General features: G+C 40.7%; 1 protein-coding gene across 1 annotated transcript in view; it reads left to right on the plus strand.

The window, feature by feature from the left end:
* The window catches only part of CAB39L (calcium binding protein 39 like), a 46844-nt gene that overhangs the window by 23237 nt on the left and 6565 nt on the right, over positions 1-17042 (plus strand). The window contains exons 5-9 of the mRNA XM_062607321.1: positions 2992-3110; positions 8714-8882; positions 12480-12539; positions 14065-14130; positions 14792-14935. Of these exons, the coding sequence (XP_062463305.1) occupies positions 2992-3110; positions 8714-8882; positions 12480-12539; positions 14065-14130; positions 14792-14935 (558 nt within the window). The remainder of the gene's footprint in view (positions 1-2991; positions 3111-8713; positions 8883-12479; positions 12540-14064; positions 14131-14791; positions 14936-17042) is intronic.

The raw sequence follows: 17042 nt of genomic DNA on the forward strand, positions 1-17042 counted from the left end.
GAGAAAGGAGAGGAGATACTGTTAGCAAATATACCACAGAAGGGAAGCTACTGCATTTTTTTAGTTATGTGACAGTCTGTATTGCTTTTGTCAGGCAAAATATTCTGTATGGACATATTGAACCCACAGTCTTCAAATACCAGCACAGAATGAAATACCTGATGTGTTGCTGAATTACTTTTATTACAATCAATTCTAATAACTCTTACCGCAAAATAGATTTTTCCGTGATACAACCTTTCAGTCATTTAGCAGAGCTGATGTACATACTTTTTTTTGGCACAACAGTGGAAACTAAATGCCGTCGAACAAGAGGAAAGTAAGAGCATGTGTTTCTTTGTCTTAATATCCCCATGGACTTTTTCAGTGTATAAACTTTTCTGCTTTCATTTTGTTATGTTGATGGCCACAGTTGGTATTTAGGTTTCTTTGTCAAACAAGAGTTTCCTCACTTTAGAACATGCACATTATTTTTTTTATCTGTGTGTAATAGTAGAAAGCAAAATCATAGATTACTTGAAAATATGATTTCTGAAGGGAATGTTCATGTAGGTTACTTTGTTTTGTCCTGACTCCCTGCCTCCTCCTCACCAACCCTGCTGCTTGCTTTGATCCCAGTTTTGCACAGCTGTACTTCCCTTTGAAGATGTGCTTTCAAAGACCTCATGAAACCTGATGGCTGTTTAGAGGAGTGAGACCAGAGTTAGCACCCACACAAAGAAACAGGCACAAGCACAGACCTGACTCCTGTCCCATTTATGTTTCACCTGCCGGTATACTTACAGCATGTGTCTCTGGGGGCAGGTGCGCGTACACGTCCATTGCATGTCTGTGGAAGAAATGGGTTTATTGCTTCTACCACTCAAGAAACAAGATATAATTTTGGTGATGATATTATTATGAAGCACTAATGCTGGGTTTGGGCAGGAGATCAGAATCAAGATCAGCCTGGGATTTCTGAAATTTAAAGGATGAAATTTATTGTTGAACTTTGAAGAACTGAGGGAAGTGGGCATACAGAAAATGTCAACTAAAAAAATAGGTGTTGGTAACTGTGTGTAAGCCTAAAGGTTCACAAGCTGTAAAGCCACCAAAAGAAGCAGTAAATAGCCACAAGCTCAGGACTGGTGACATTAGAAACTTTCCCTTACTTTCTCTTGAAACATGAGCTAAATTATGATATAGGGATAATGCAATTCATTACTTATATAATGACATCCTTTGCAGGTTTTTTGTTCTTGTCTAGCCACTTTATCTCCATGATGCCTTATCTTGTGCTTCAGTAGCCATATGTATTTCATTATAAGGCAAAATTATACCGCAGATCCAAGTAGAAGTTTTCCTACAACCTTTATAGATGTCTGATGTTGAGGGAAATCTGCCTTGGTTCCATCCTATCTGCCTCCATTTTCTCTAGAAGAACCCAGAGAGACCAACTTCTTTGGCTTTCACCATCGCTGGTCTCTAGAAAACTTGGTATAATTGTGTGTGTGTATATATATATATATATATGTTTATATATATATATGTGTGTGTGTGTGTGTGCATGTGTCCTCTCTGAGATGTATAAAGAGATCATAGAATCACAGAATGGTTTGGCTTGGAAGGGACCTTAAAGATCATATAGTTCCAACCCCCCTACCTCTGCTATTGCACAGAATGCTGCAGTGTACCTAATATTAAGTAACAGATATAAAACTTGGCATAGCAGAGGGGATCACTTAATTTCTGGCCATTTTCACCTCACCCTTTCAATAGCTCTTCTCTGGGTTGATTTTGTCTTGGACTAACTGCTGAAGCCGCTGGGGATCACAGGATTCCAGGCAGACGTTACGGGTGTTGCAAAGGTAGGGGAGAATGGGATGACTTTATAAAGAATTAGCCTAATTAAGAGAATGTCCAAGGGTCAGAAGTGTTTCAGACAAAGGCATTTGAGCTGGCCTGCTCTGACTTGATTCTCCTATTTAATTCCTCGTGTCCTCGAGTCTCCAAGCCAGTTGGGTTGGAACCAGTAGGAAAGCAGAATATTTTGTGTTTCTCAGCAGTGATTTGTTTGTGGAGGTGAAACCTGGGATTTTCCCTCTGTGTGAAACTGTCTGCTTCTTGGCTTCAAACATTCAATAAGTTCTTTGCCATGGAATGTTTCTCCTCTTGAGGCAGATGAATGATCATGTACAACTTATAAGTAACCTTTTGCTTTAGCTTGTCCTGCGCATAGTGACCTGCTGTTGACTCAGTGGCTTGGTTACTGGTCGTTAGTAACTGGTCTCCCCCTCCCTGCATTTCATACATCAATTTGTCTCCTGTGGCTGTGGGAGAAAGCAGTGGGGGAGGAAGAGGACTTCTAATGCAAGATGTATTGGCAAACCCTGTGGCTGAATAGAACATAATTTGGAAAGACCTTCTGAAAAGCTGTTTGCACAGGAAAGCAAAACATGATTGTGTAGATACACGTATTCAGGGAAAAATTATGACAAAGTGAAGGATCTTACTTGTGACTAAAGCAGAGACATGTATGTGATGCAGCTGTTTTATTGGTAGTAATTATTTTATTTTTCATGGTGAAATAGTGGGCACACCTTTAAATTTAACCCTGTAACCCTCAAATTTGGAGGCTGCAGGAGCAATAATTATGCACCACAAAAGCATGTTTGACTTCAGTCAGCAGCTTGCTTTTTTGGTACTTTAATGCTGCTATTTAAGATAGCCAGTGACTTGTTTGACAGAAAAAAGAGGATGCACATCTTCATTTAGAAAAAGAAAGGTGTACATGGGAGTGGCAGGATAAGTAGTCTTCAGACCCACCCCAACAGAGGAAGCCTTCTTGTGGCATTGAAGACTTCCTTCAATGCCACAAGAGTATGAGGTGGAGAACCGCCCCCAAAGAAACTGACTTGTTTTCATTTTCATTTCTACTTTAAATAGAGGTTATAGTAAATGATTATTTTTTTATGTTTTTCCAGTTGAAGATATATTTTGCTTCTTTAACAGGGCAAAAAGGACGTTTCCCAGATATTTAACAACATCTTGAGAAGACAAATTGGCACACGCAGCCCTACTGTGGAATACATTAGTGCCCATCCACATATCCTATTCATGCTTCTAAAAGGGTGGGTGTTTTAATTTGATTTTCATTAAACAGCATTGCCTGGAACATGCTGGCACTGCAGCTGATATGCTTTGTCACTTTTAGTTAACAAAAAAAAAGAGATGTTGTTCCAGTTTTCTTACTTTGTTTCATACTGACTTTATTTCTATTTAACTGTCTACTTTTAATAACTGGATTTTTTTTATTTGGCCGTTATTTCTTCACCAAACTTCATGTTGGAATAATTATGTGCTGGTTGTTCTTGACTGCTCCCCACATGACTGTTCTTCAGTTCTTGCCCTAAACTCTTCTGTGGCATTGTTGATGACTGCTGAGTTTCATTTAGACCGTTTAGCATTGCAGGAGTGACTTACAGCAGTGTCTGTAAATAACTGGAGTCAAACTGGACGACTATGTTATAGAAGCAAAAATGCATGAAAAGAATAGTTGTGTTTGGGGGACAGGCTTCTCCAGCCCTTGTAGCCACATGTGAACTTCAAATTAATTCTGTAATGAACTCCACAACTTTCAGCATTAACCTTTGAGGGAGTCAGTGCTCAGCTGTAACCTGGTGGTTCCCAAGGTAAGTTGGCCAAGGAGGGCTGTAGTTCCATTCAGCTGTAGTTGCATTCAGGAGTGCCCAAGTGTTGGCCTAAAAATCCTGAGGTTTCTGTCGCCTTTACTTTTGACTAAAAGCACCTTCCATTCAGTGAGAAGCTTTGCTTTTCAAACCCTTGAAATCTACTGTTTTCTGTTCCATTTTCTTTTACCTTTAGGATTTTGGTTGATTTTTTTTTCCTAAATAAATGAGAATACATGTGATTGGGATTAAATAACTGATGTAGAAATAAGTTCATTTGTTAGCTGATCAGTATGAAACAGCATGGATTCTCATAATAGTTGTATGGTCACACTAGCAACAGCCTATCAACAGCATATCAAAAAGATGATATAAGAATGATTTTTTTCTTGCTTTTCTTGCTCCTGAGGTTGAAGATATTCGTGTTTACTATTTGCTCCACAGTCAGAGTTAGGAAAACACCTAATCACCATCTAAGGTTTGTGCATGACAGTTACAGCCCCAAGGGCAAAATTCTTTTCAGCCAGCCTCTCTCAGGGGCAGACCTGAGCCAGGAGAGGGATAGGCACGGGAGTTCTCTAAAATAGTTATTTCCTTCAAAATTGGTCACATTCCAGCACAGCTTAGTAGGGAAAAAAGTAATGGAGGGATCTAGTTAGTACCAGGGATTTCAAGAACTGTGAGCTCATGGTTGAACATGGTGGCAAAGCTCTTGGTTGCTGCAATAGGAGGTGTGGACTTGCTGCCTTCCTCACAGGCAGGGTAGTGGAGAGCCTAGGCAGGCGACCGGGCTGAGCTGGGCTTTGCTCTTACAAGTATAGTGATTTAGCTTTAATTTTGAAACTCTTTATTTGTTTTATGTTACTAATTGCTAGCTTCCTCAGAGAGGAAACCACTCTGCCAGTTAAATTCATTCTGGTTTCATTTGTTCATTAAAATTGACCATTTATATAAACCTCAAACTACTAGTCTCAGGACGGTGATTTTAATTCTCTCCATCTTCGTTAACTTGTACAACTGTTTTCAATTTCATAGATAGGTACAATCATTTTTTCCCTTTTCTCTGTCTTTGCTGTTTCGATTTTTCACTGATTTTGTTTTTGCACGTTGTGTATCGCTGCCATATGTCTGGGCTTTACTTAAAACTAAAAAATATTTTTGGATCTTGTCCCAGATCTTCTTTGGCATCTGTAAGAACTGAGAATATTAAGATGATAGTAAAGATTTTATGTTCTGCATATATGCTGCTGACAGACATTTTGCTGTAGGTGACCTGAGTCACTGGAAGGATTTAAATGGCATCACTTGGGTGCTGTTTTGGAAATTCCTGCTGAGTTGAGCAGTATGTCCATGTTAGTTTGGTCCTTGGACTCCTTGTTAATGATTTCTTGGCTATCTCTCCGCAGCACTGTGCTGTATCAGAATTGCCATTTCTGGAGTTTCTTGTTAGAAAGTGCTGTTGAATTAATGAGTAGTAGTTCAGAAGACAGACCTGAACAGCCTGGTGGTACCTGAGCAGCTGCTGCAGAACAGTGTAATGATGTCAAATGTGGTGCTGCATTACCTGCCTGTGTCCTGCTGCTGGGACTCTCTATAAATGATACTTAAAACATGTACCTACAGCAAGGCTGAGCCCTGAACACACAGCTTGCTGCATGCTGGTGGTGTGCAGTGCTTGTGTGCAGTCAACTGTGAGACTGGGAAACCCACACTTCATGGTAGACACTACCTCTTGAAAATGTGACTTGAGGATATGTTTTAATATTTATTTAGTCCTAAATGAAATATGTGAAATGAGAATCTTCTGAAAGAAAAGTGGCTTGTATGTTCAGTGTTACATGACATGCAAGAAATCTGGACAGAGACTTTTTACAAGGGCATGCAGTGACAGGACAACAGGGAATGGCTTTAAGATCGAAGAAGGTAGATGTAGGTCAGGTATTAGGAAGGAATTCTTCCCTGTGAGGGTGGTGAGGCACTGGCACAGGTTGCCCAGAGAAGCTGTGGCTGCCTCAACCCTGGCAGTGTTCAAGGCCAAGTTGGACACGTCTTTGAGCAAACTGGTTTAGTGGAAGGTGTCCCTGCCCGTGGCAGGGGGGTTGGAACTGGATGATCTTTCAGGCTCCAACCCAAACCATTCTGTTGATGATTCTATGATTCTATGACATTATCTGGAGAGAAACAAAAAATACCAATTCTACCATGACAATAAAAGAAACGGCACAAGACTATTGCGAAAGTTTGTCATTGTTCTACTTTTATTGGATACAAAATTTCCTCTGCCCGTTGAGAGTCAATTTCCAACACCATCAACAAAGGGTTGCTTTTTTGTTGCATAATGTGAGTGCTGTTGAGCGGGAAGGATCCTGAATCAGAGCTCCCGCCCAATGTTTCCTGCCTAATACTCCAGCGGCACTGCCAGCTTGAGATAACTAACTGTTCTTAGCTTTTAGAATTCATTCTACACCGGCTACTTCCTTCCAGCTTCTCAGCTTCAGAAAAACATAGGTCACTACTTTTTTATTTTTTCACTTTTTTGGTAGGTTAATTTACCTTCCTGCTGCATGAGGACTTACATTAATAGTATCTTATTTTCTCTGTGTGCAGGCTTTGTGTTCGAGTAAGATTTCAGATGGATACAGTGATTGATGTATATAGCGCACTCAGTAGATTTGAGAGAGTTTTTTTTTCTCTGGTGTCAGTGTATTGCATTAACCCAGAAATAACTTTGCTATTTTATATTTTAAAATACTTTAGGACAATGGCTGTAAAGGGCTTGAAATTTGTGGCATTTGCATTGTTTCTCTCAAGTGACAGATTGATAAGCTCCTTTGTGAATATGTATCATGCCACATGCTATCTCTAATGTACTTAGTCACTGTCTCGATCTATTCTGTGATGACCTCTTCATACCATAGTGCAGTTAAAGCTTTAGTGGTATTGTGGCTGAAGTTGCAGAATTGCCCTTGAGTTTATCCAGGCTTTAGAAGTTAGTGTAAAATCAGATTAGAATATAGCTATTTGTCAAGACCTTGTGACTCCCAGGCTTGATGCCTTCCAAATCTCCTGCCTGTGCTCCTTACCTTGTACCATCTTCTGCACTAGCCATGCAAGTGTGGTTCCCTTTGCACTGAGATACATCTCTGCTCTGTGTTGCTTCTTTCAGCCTCCATAGTAAGAGTTTTTAAATCTTTCAAGTCCATTATTTTATTTTCTGGTTGCCCCTACTAGTCAGTAAGTGGGGGTCTCTTTAGGTTGTAAGGTCATCTGAATAGAGCTCCTCAATATTTTCTTCTGCTTTGGGAATGTGTCAGTATAGAGCACTAATTGCTCATTAGCAGTGATTCTGGAATACATTTCGGTCATTCCTGCCTGGTGGGTTTGCATGTAAGTGTGGGTGCAGAGAACATGCCAGTTATGACTGGGCAGCTTGTAAACTTCTTCCAGGCATATTCCAGGAGCCAAACCCAACTTCCCTTGCTTATGTGAACAGCCAAAGGTCCATAACCCACTTCCAGATAATGGAGCATTTGACTAAGAATGATTCTGTTGATACTTATGTTTTAAGACGTTATTGTGCTGGAAACAATGTAATTTGCTTTTTTTTTCCAATCAAAATATTCCTTAGCCAACTATTAAATATTTTCCTGGCTGCACTCCTAAGAGCAACTCCTCCTCTTTTTCCTTAAAAATTAGTATTCCTGTTAATGGAGTTGAGGAGAGGTATGCCTCAATGCGAGACACCCGCGAATTTCCGTTGTCTAAAGAGTTACAAATTCATGTTTGCAAATGTTTCCCAAAGGGAAACAAACAGGGACTCGAGTGCCTGTATTTCCTTGAGGGTGGGAAGTTCCATTTGCCTGTTCAGAATAGTAGTTCATTTTTCATTAAGCCAGCTATTGTTGACATCAGGTTGAGTATGCAGCTCTGGTATGCCTGCAAAACACTACCATTCTTTTAAATTGCAAGCTGGTGGTAAATTTGAGGGCCCACTCACTTACAGCACAGATGGCATTTTGTGTTTTTTCTTCTTTTTTTTCTCTTTTGGCCTGGTGATAGGAATTAATTGTGCAAAGGAAAAACAATGCTGATAAGCTCTGGGCGATAATACACAGTTCTGATATAGTATAACCAGTTTATTGAAACAGAGCATGCTTTCTGTCCCCTTGGACTTCACCACTTTCACATGACTGAAGATTGCTGGAAGAAGTTCATTTTAAGTCCTTTCTTATTGTTGGATTTCGTCTTTTCTTTTTTTTTTAAATATGTTTCTAACAGTTTTGTTTGAGGTTAATTTCAGCTTTAAAGAAATCAGGGCTTTATAGAAATAGAAGATAATCTGAATTACCTACCCCTCTCTCTCCAAGACGGAGAAGTGTGCTGGCTCCTGGCTATAGCAATGCATGTGCCATAACAGAATTGTAACTTGAGGAATGAGTGCTTGTATACTGAACAAAGTCAAAGCCTTTGCAGGGGAGGGATTGGACAGAATTCCTTATGAACTGAAAAAAAAGTCTTCAGAGCTACAGAAAGCTTAATCCTATGTAGATTGCCTGGATAAACTCCTTCTACCTTCCCTGTTAGGTATTAATATTCTAGAGCGACATCCTCTATAAGAGAAGTGGGAGGTGATGTATGGTCATGAGGTGTTATATTTTTTTTCAGATGAACTGAGGAGCTCAGCATTAAATCTGAAAAGGGAAATTGTTATGTTGTATTGATGAAGAAGCTCTGCTGAAACATTATGCACTCTACATGGTCTTTCCACAGAGAGGACGTGAAATGCACATTTACACCAAAATGTGATTTGGCTTGGGAAGACAGACGTTTGTGGTGGAAAATGCTGGCAGCCTTATCCACCCCTCAGCTTTGGGCTGAGGTCCTGAAGCTGGGTGCAGTGCTGTGGCTGTGAGCTGCCACCCGTTTGTTGTGTCCCTTCTGGTGCACGCATTCCCTGTGCTACGAGGTTCCCTGTTGCTAGAAAAGTGCCTGTTAATCCTCGTTCTTCTATATTTTGATCTTTTCTGTTTCTTTTCATTCTTCAGATATGAATCCCCAAGTATTGCCTTACGATGTGGAATTATGCTGAGAGAGTGTATCCGGCATGAACCCTTGGCCAAAATCATACTTTTTTCGGAACAGTTCAGAGACTTTTTTAAATATGTGGAAATGTCAACATTTGATATAGCTTCTGATGCCTTTGCTACATTCAAGGTAAATTGTTTGATACCTGCTTCATAGTGTTAGTGTCAAAAATGACACTCTATCAGTAGTCATTGCTGGGTGGTGTGTTGCCTTTAAACTGGGTGTCTTTTTTATTGTTCAGTAAAGGATATAATTACTGCTTGGTGTGGTTGTAACAGGATTCACAACAGTGATCAAGCTAGCAGAGAATCTTTAATTCAGTACAGATTTACATTTCACTGCTGTTCTTCATCTTGACAATCAAAGATGCTTTATGCAACCATTTAAATGTATTACATACAGTTCTTGTAAAATACATGACCTTTTCTCTCCCTACCTTGCCCCAGAGACAAAATCACTGCCCATCGTGACCAGTAAATTGAAGAAATCATTTAAAATTCACTTGTGAAATCCTTGTAATTTTTGCTGTCCCTTCTGAGAGCAGCAGTCAGTTTTAGATTAATGCCATGCCTGTGGATTATTTTACAAAGTATTTGTGTGCTTACTTTTGTGACCCATGGTTCAGTGTAAGGACTGTACTGCTACAAGCTGAGTAGGTGGAAGCACTGTGTAGAGCCTGCGGTGTGCTGAAAATAAAGTTGGGTGAAGCCTGCCAGTTTTCTTGGAGTTTGTATGTGACCATCATCTTTCCTACATGGTGCCAATATGGTCTTTGAGCAAAACTGGTTGCTTAATGTACAGGGAAAATGAATTTTGTTCTGAAAAATAATTTAAGAAAGCTGGGAAAATTCATTTTAGGTAAAGGTTCTTCTAAATATAGATGCAACTCCTTTTTTCTGCTATCCTTGGGTTCTTTGCTGTCATAGAAACACATTGTTTAGTCTTTTCTCTCAAAGCTAATTAGAAACATGATTCAATAGATTTTAGGAATAACTGTAAGGGGAGTCATTGCTGAAATCTGGCCTTGGTTCTCACTAACCTACTGAATGGGGTAAAGATCTGCAGAATGGAGATAACGTTGCATTCTTCAGTAATGAGATGAGAAGAACCACCCATTTGTTAAGTGATAGCAGCATCTTTCAGTTATTTTGAGTTGTGCTGTTGTGGTGTTCATAAATGTTATGAAAATGGAAGGAGCATGGAAACAGGTAAAAATGCAGTGCAGGGCTGTATAAAAATGCAACATAACTGGGATTAAATCTGTCTCTGGCATTTTACCCTATTTTTGGAAAGTGTTTTGTCTGTGGTCAGAAAAAGTGCCCCTGCACTTTGTTCCCAGCCTGACAGAAAAGATTTGCATCCTTCCCCCAGGTCCTGCTTTAAGCAGGACAGTAGTGTGTGTTGGCGGTGATTGACAGTCATCATCCCAACCAGGAGGCAGGACTGGGACAAGGGTCATTTAAACTGCAGCAAGGACCACACACTGCTGCAACCCTCCCTACAAAAGAGAGGGATTGATGTCGTACATAGATCTCCAGCTGCAGAACTAACTTCTGTCCCCTGTGAACCCAGTGTATTTTTAGCAGGATTTAAAAATAGGATTCTACATCCTCACGTGTGCTGGAAAGAGAGGAGTGTGAGGGCAGTTCATCCTCAGACGTGGATCAGAGATCACTTTTTAAAATGCTTGAGGAAAAGCTATAAACTGCCCTTTTTTTAAAGAAACCTGCCCTTTAGCACCTGATACACGGTCAGTTCTGGAAATAAACCAGCTCTCAGCTCACCTCCTATTTGTCTGTTACTCTGAATAGCTGGAGCAGCAAGAAGTGATGTACAAGTGATTGAATTGTCAAATATGGGGCTACTTCATTTCTAATACTGTAAAAACAAGTGCTATAGTTACCCACAGAAGCTGTGGCTGCCCCATTCCCTGGCAGTGTTCAAGGCCAGGTTGGATGGGGCTTGGAGCAACCTGGTCCAGTGGAAGGTATCCCTGCCCATGGCAGGGGGTTTCGAACTGGATGAGCTTTAAGGTCCCTTCCAACCCAGACCATTCTATGATTCTGTGATTGCTCTCCTGCTGGATTACTGAGCTCATGTTTTCAGTTCTGTTGCCTCTGTGTTGTGTTGTGCCCCTGTGGTAGTGTTGCTACCGGGGTGTCTGGTTCAGAGCTGAAAGCCATGGATACTCTATGCACCAGAGGAGAGCTTAATTACATGTGCTTTAAAGTCTGAGGATATTTATAGTAGGGACATACTGGATTTTTTGATGATCTGGAGATGTACTTCTTAATTAAATTCAGCCAGGTGTGCTGCAGAGAGGAAAAAGAGCTGTTAAAAATGCAGAGGAATTCAGCTTGTGTTTAGAGATATAGTTAGCTGTGGAGGGTACAAGCAGCAGTTGCAAAGAGGGCTGATAGAATGCTGCTGCTCCACGCTTTCTCCTGATTTTCTATGAAAAACTCATTTTGGATTATATTCCATTTGTGCCCCCTATTGAAAACTGTTGTACTTGCCTCCAAAGTGCCCTGCGTAGATGCTCATGAATCATATATGTTGCACTCAGCCTTTTAAACTGCTGTCACTGCAGTCCTGCTGCATAAAGGAATGTATTAAAAAAGCATACTGGCTTTTATAGCACTCTACTTTCCCCTTACAATTGATGGCAAAAATAAATTAAAGGACTAGTATGTAAAGGATTTTTTTTTATTTGTGATGCTGTAGAGGATGTGTCTGTGCATCTGCTTCAGCTACTCATCAGCTTCAGTCTCTGGGTAGGGAAACCAAGGAAAACTGATAAAAAGATAGCAGAAACTGATCCACCAGAAAAACAGTGACTTGAATGGACTTCATCAGGCATTTATTGTGATCAATGTTATGTTTTGAAAGAGGCAATAAGATAAAAATTAAATGCCACAAACTGGCCACTTCATTTTTAGCTATTCATCCAGTAAAGAGGCTTGATTTCTTCTGTAGCTGAACACTTGCATCTCTGTCACTGAGCACCAGCATTCCCATTCTGTGGGGAAGGCTGCTTTAATTTAAATTTGAATTAGTTGGCCTTTTAGCATGGGAGGCATCCAATCCAGATGTCTAATATGCTACTGCTTGTATCAGGAAGCCCACCTTGGGCAGAAAAAGAGCTGCAAATAGGATTCATCCCACTTCCCTGAGAAGCTTTTCTGGGGAGGGAAAGCCTGGATGGCTAGCTTATATTGGCGCCCAGTTTTTAGGCTTTAAATAAATAAATGTATTTATACAGTAGTTGAATTTAAATCTTCCTTGTATTCTTGGAGATGAGCAATAGCAGTTGATTCAGCTTAGCGTAATTTCCGGCTATGGGATAGCATAGCCATATCACTTTTGGCTTTGGGACCATAGCTGGTCCCTCCATAAGAGGTGTCGCCATACTTTCTTCCTTTCCCCTACCCCAATTTATTGTAAGTATTGTGCTCAATGAGCAATGACCCTAAGAAAAAGTGGAAGGAAAAAGGAGTATAAAGAAAGAGTGTTATATTGATTCTGTTAGCATTAACTGAGTTCTCCTTAAAATCCTACTAGACACACAATGCAGTATTAGTTTTAAATGCTTTCTGACTATAGAAATCATATTGTAAATATCTTCTAAAAGGGGATCTAGTAAAAAGTTGCTAACACGGATTGGAGACTCAAGGAACAATTAAATGAGCACGCTCGCTCAGGTAACCTTTCTCTGTTCTTCCCCAGGACCTGTTGACACGACACAAATTGTTGGTAGCAGAATTTCTGGAACAAAATTATGATGCAGTAAGTACAAAGGCTACAAGAATTTTTTCTGTTCATGCTTAGCTGGAAAAAGTGCCCCTTCAATAGCAGGGGGGTTCATTCTTCAGGTAAAATAGTCACATAGGGCTGCAGAACTAAACACTGTTTTTACTAAAGCAGAATCCTCACAAGGCATTTGAAATATCCCCCTCTGCCCACACCTGGGGACATGCAGCAAGGTTTCAGGAGAACTTGCAGTTTAAAAGCAAGGTTTATTCCTCTCTGCATGCTTCATATCTCCTCATATGTAAATGGAACTGTAAACTTTGTATATAAATAGATCATGGGAGAAAAAAAAAACAACAAAACAAAATGTTTTTAAACAGTTTTGTGATATTCCAGCACTGGGAGGGCCGTACTGGTGTTATTTACAATACTTTGGGACACAGGGAAAGAGTTACTGGAAGAAGTTTTAGCATAGCTGGAAATGACAGGTACCTAAGTGGGGGACTGAGGTGACTGTGCCTCTTGCCATCCTAAGGCACTTAGCCCCTTGGTTAGCTGCTGTTTTTTACTTTGATTTTTTTGCCTCAGTTTTGAACCAGATGTAGGTCAGAAAAATTCCATTGGAATCAAGCAAAACTGGACTGATATGGATCATGCAATTACACTGTGGGTTATACTCTCATGTTACCCGAGTTATTCTTTATTTCATTGCCAAAGTGAAAGAGCCAAAGACTATCTCTTTCATTTTGGTTACCAAAAAGTTTAAACAAAGATCAGGCTTATTATTGCTGAGTCACAAATGCAGCTTAACTGGAGCAAAATTACTGTCTCTGCCAATCTTTCCTCTTAATACTGAAGCACTGCATTGGAACAGTCCCCATTCTGCATTTATTTAATGTTGAACTTTCTAAATATAAATTGTGGAAGGGAGCATATTTATTAGATGATCTTGGACAGCAGTGTTGGGGTTTTTTTGGTTGTTTGTTAGATGGTTTGAACATATTGTAGACTTCTCTCTCGGTTTTCTGGACCACAAGATTGCCTTGTCCCAGTCCTGCAAAGCCAGCCTGTGTTCAGCTCCTGGTGACCCTCATTGGGCAAGCAATTTTAATCAGTGGCACCTCACCAAAGGAGCTTTTGGCATATGCCGGTATGAGCTGCACCATCACCTGTTTTGAGTTCACAGGGCAAGTCATGAGTGCAGTATGAGTAGACATTATGTGCTGGACCCACATGTCCTGACGGCATTCACCCTCCTGTAAGAGAAGGCTGTACAGGCACTGACTTACTTCTGTCCTAGTTGGCTCACGCCAGCTCCTTTTACATCCAGTCCATATGCGGTATCCCTCTCTGTGGTATTTGGAAGAGGAGTGTTCCTGAGCATTAATTCACTTCATGATAACCAGCCAAGACAAAAAGGCCACGAGAGCTGGGCCTGGCATGGCAGTCATGTGTTAGATGGTGGCACTACTGCGACCTCTGCTGCTGCTCTGGGGTGGGAAGGAGCAGGAGAGAGGTTGGACATGAATCAGATGCATTTTGTGTTTTCTTGTTATTCTAGATCTTTGAGGATTATGAAAAACTCCTTCATTCTGAGAATTACGTAACAAAGAGACAATCTCTAAAGGTAAAGTCAAGTTTCTCAGCACTTTCCTTCTAAGTTTGAACTCCATGTTATGCAGGATGCATGTATGGCAATGGAGCAGCCATGTGGTCTCTAACAAAAGAAGAGATAAGTGCTCAAGTGCTCTTCTTACAATACACAAGAGCTCACTGTGTCTTTTCTTTCCTGGATCTCTGGTGAAGCATTGGGCCATTTCTATGGAATAAACACTGTCGTTTCTCCTCTGACCTCAAATCTGCACTTTGGTTTAGAACGTAGGTTAAAATGAACTTGAGAGTAATGTGATAGTCTCTGTTTGTCTGGTGCTGCTTGCTGCTACAGCAACCACGTCTGACGTGACCTGCAGATGGGATCAGATAGGCGTGTTAATGTAACTTTTGAATGAAGTGAGGGTGTCTTTGTGGGACAGCTGCACTGCGCTTACTTCTGTCCTAGCTGGCTCTCACCAGCTCCTCTTACACCAGTTGATACGTGGGATCCCTCTGTAGTATTTAGAAGATGAACATTACTGGGCATAAAGTAACTCACTCCATGGTAACAGGTTTAGTTACTTTTTCTTAAAGGTAGTGACATTGAAACCTCCTAGGCAAGCATTAAAATTCTTTGCATTCAAAAATAAAGTGTTAAACCTAAAAAACTGTTCTGTTTTTAATTGTGTCTATAGTTGCTGGGTGAATTGATTCTGGACCGACACAATTTCGCCATCATGACAAAATACATCAGCAAACCAGAAAATCTGAAGCTGATGATGAACTTGCTGCGAGATAAAAGCCCCAACATTCAGTTTGAAGCATTCCACGTGTTTAAGGTGAGCTAGTATGAGCTGCAGAGGTGGCAGACTTTCCCTTTTCCTCATAAAAATGTCTTTCAAGGTGGGCAAGAGAGAGCCCAGAGAAAATTAAGGCAAAGGTTGGGGTTTACAGTAACTTCCAGCATTTGAGAATGTCTTCATTGGAAGCCTTTTTATCACTCAGCCTCTGATTTTTGTTTGCCTTCCTTCAAGTGAGATCAAAGTAGCATCATTTTGGTTTGGGCTGAGGGTGGTCAGTCAAGTAACAATGAGGTGGATGCTACAGGTAACAAAATACACAGCTTCTAGGTAGTGTCCAGGGTACCTTCCCCAAATTCTTAGCTCATTTTATCTGGGCAAAGATTAAAAGCCAAAGTCTTAAAACTCTTCATTAAGACTAACAGTGCTGTGCATCAGTGGGAACACAGTTTGCTTTTAAAGGTATTAAAAAGATTTGGTAAATCTGAGCTTGAAATCAGTTTAATCCTTCCGTACTTTTGCAGTGATCATTAATGCACTCTCAACTACCAGACCCAACCAGTGTCCTTTTTTATGGTGATTAATGTTTAAGTGAAATAAGTGAAAAGTTTACCATTTTCCTATCAAAAAAGTCCTCTGCTCTGAGACACAGGATGAGTTGGATTGTTGTTATGCAAAACTACCTTTAATTTGGAATGAACACATTCATTTCAGACTATATAAACAGAGTTGTTAATGATTTTCAGTAGAGGACTATTAATCTATAAGGATATCCTTCCCCAAGATGGTTAAGAAAGATACCAGATCCCACCAAAAGGCATGCTACTGGAAAAAGGTTACATCACCCTCCACAAATACAGGGTGACTTGTTGGGTTTTGTACTTCTGCCATTTCTGATTTGGAGAAAAGCTTTCAGATCCTCAGTGAGGAGGCTTAGATGATGTGCAGCTTCTCCAAAAAGCTTTTAGTTTCCAAGAAAACAAGCTTCAAGGAGGATTAAAAAACCAAAATCCCTTCCTGAAATAAGCAGCTTGGTAAGCTGTTCCCTTGCTGACTTCCTCCATAGTCAGCTGAACTACTGTAACTTCTACTCCTTATCAGAAGGTATGTGGCTCCAAGATAAGTGAGAAGTCAAGCTCCAAACACTTGCAGCCTTTGAGATGCCTGTGAAGGGAAGAGATCAGAGGATTGGACTCTCAAAGCCACTCTGTGAATAAATGCCAGATTTTTATGTATGAAACCCATGAGTTGCTGTTCCTGAATTAATGATGGGCCTTGGGAACAGCTGACGTTGCTTAGTTTAAGAGGCATTTGAAAGGATTTGGAATAACTTGAAAGGACTCCAGTGTGCAACCATGTCACGCATTGCTGTTGCTTCCACTCTGCCTTCCCATTCCTCCTTTCCTATCCTTTTCCAGTATTTTGCGTCTCATTTCCAGTTAGAGTGGAGATATTGTAGACTCAGCCTTGCTTGACCACTTGAAATTGCTATCATGTGGACATAATGCTGAAGCCTTGGGATGCCCAGCAAAATGAACATTGTGTGGTGGTAATGTTGCGTGTCTTCAGTTCAAAGGGCCAGACTGTGGCTGGATACTAACCTTCATGGGTTTTTCCCATGTGCTACCCATCAGCAACGTTTAAGCAGTGCCATGGCATTCCTCATGCTATGTTACATGCATAGTGCTTGTGGGGAGATTGCAGACTCAGAGCAGAATCCAATCAGCTGGAAACTGCTCATTTATACCTACCAGCAGCACACTAGAGTAACTCTAGAGGTGCAGCAGGGCTCCCCTCTGGGGTCCTCAGGATCTGGGTTAGCAGGATGTAGCATTCAGCTTCTCTCCAGTGGGCAGAGTAGTTAAAGGGTATGTTATGGAAAACAGTTGTGAATTAGCTTTGTAGAGCATGTTAGAGAAGGCAGCTTTCCTCCAATTTCACTTCTTAAATTGAATTCTAACTCCTTGAGAACTACTGAAGGAAATCCTTAAATATTTAAGAGAATGAAGGGAAACAATTTTGGCTGGCTGTGCCCTGCTTTGTGGTGTCTCTGCCTCCTGTTTCTGGGTTAGTGTCTCTCAGCCCGGTCCTCTTGTCAGCTGTAATAACTCTGTGCTAATGTAACTGGAGGAGGAATCTTGCCCTC

Source organism: Pezoporus occidentalis, unplaced genomic scaffold (genome assembly GCF_034315485.1).
Source record: "Pezoporus occidentalis ecotype Australia unplaced genomic scaffold, CSIRO_AGI_Poc_V1 ctg122, whole genome shotgun sequence".
Lineage (NCBI taxonomy): Eukaryota > Metazoa > Chordata > Aves > Psittaciformes > Psittacidae > Pezoporus > Pezoporus occidentalis.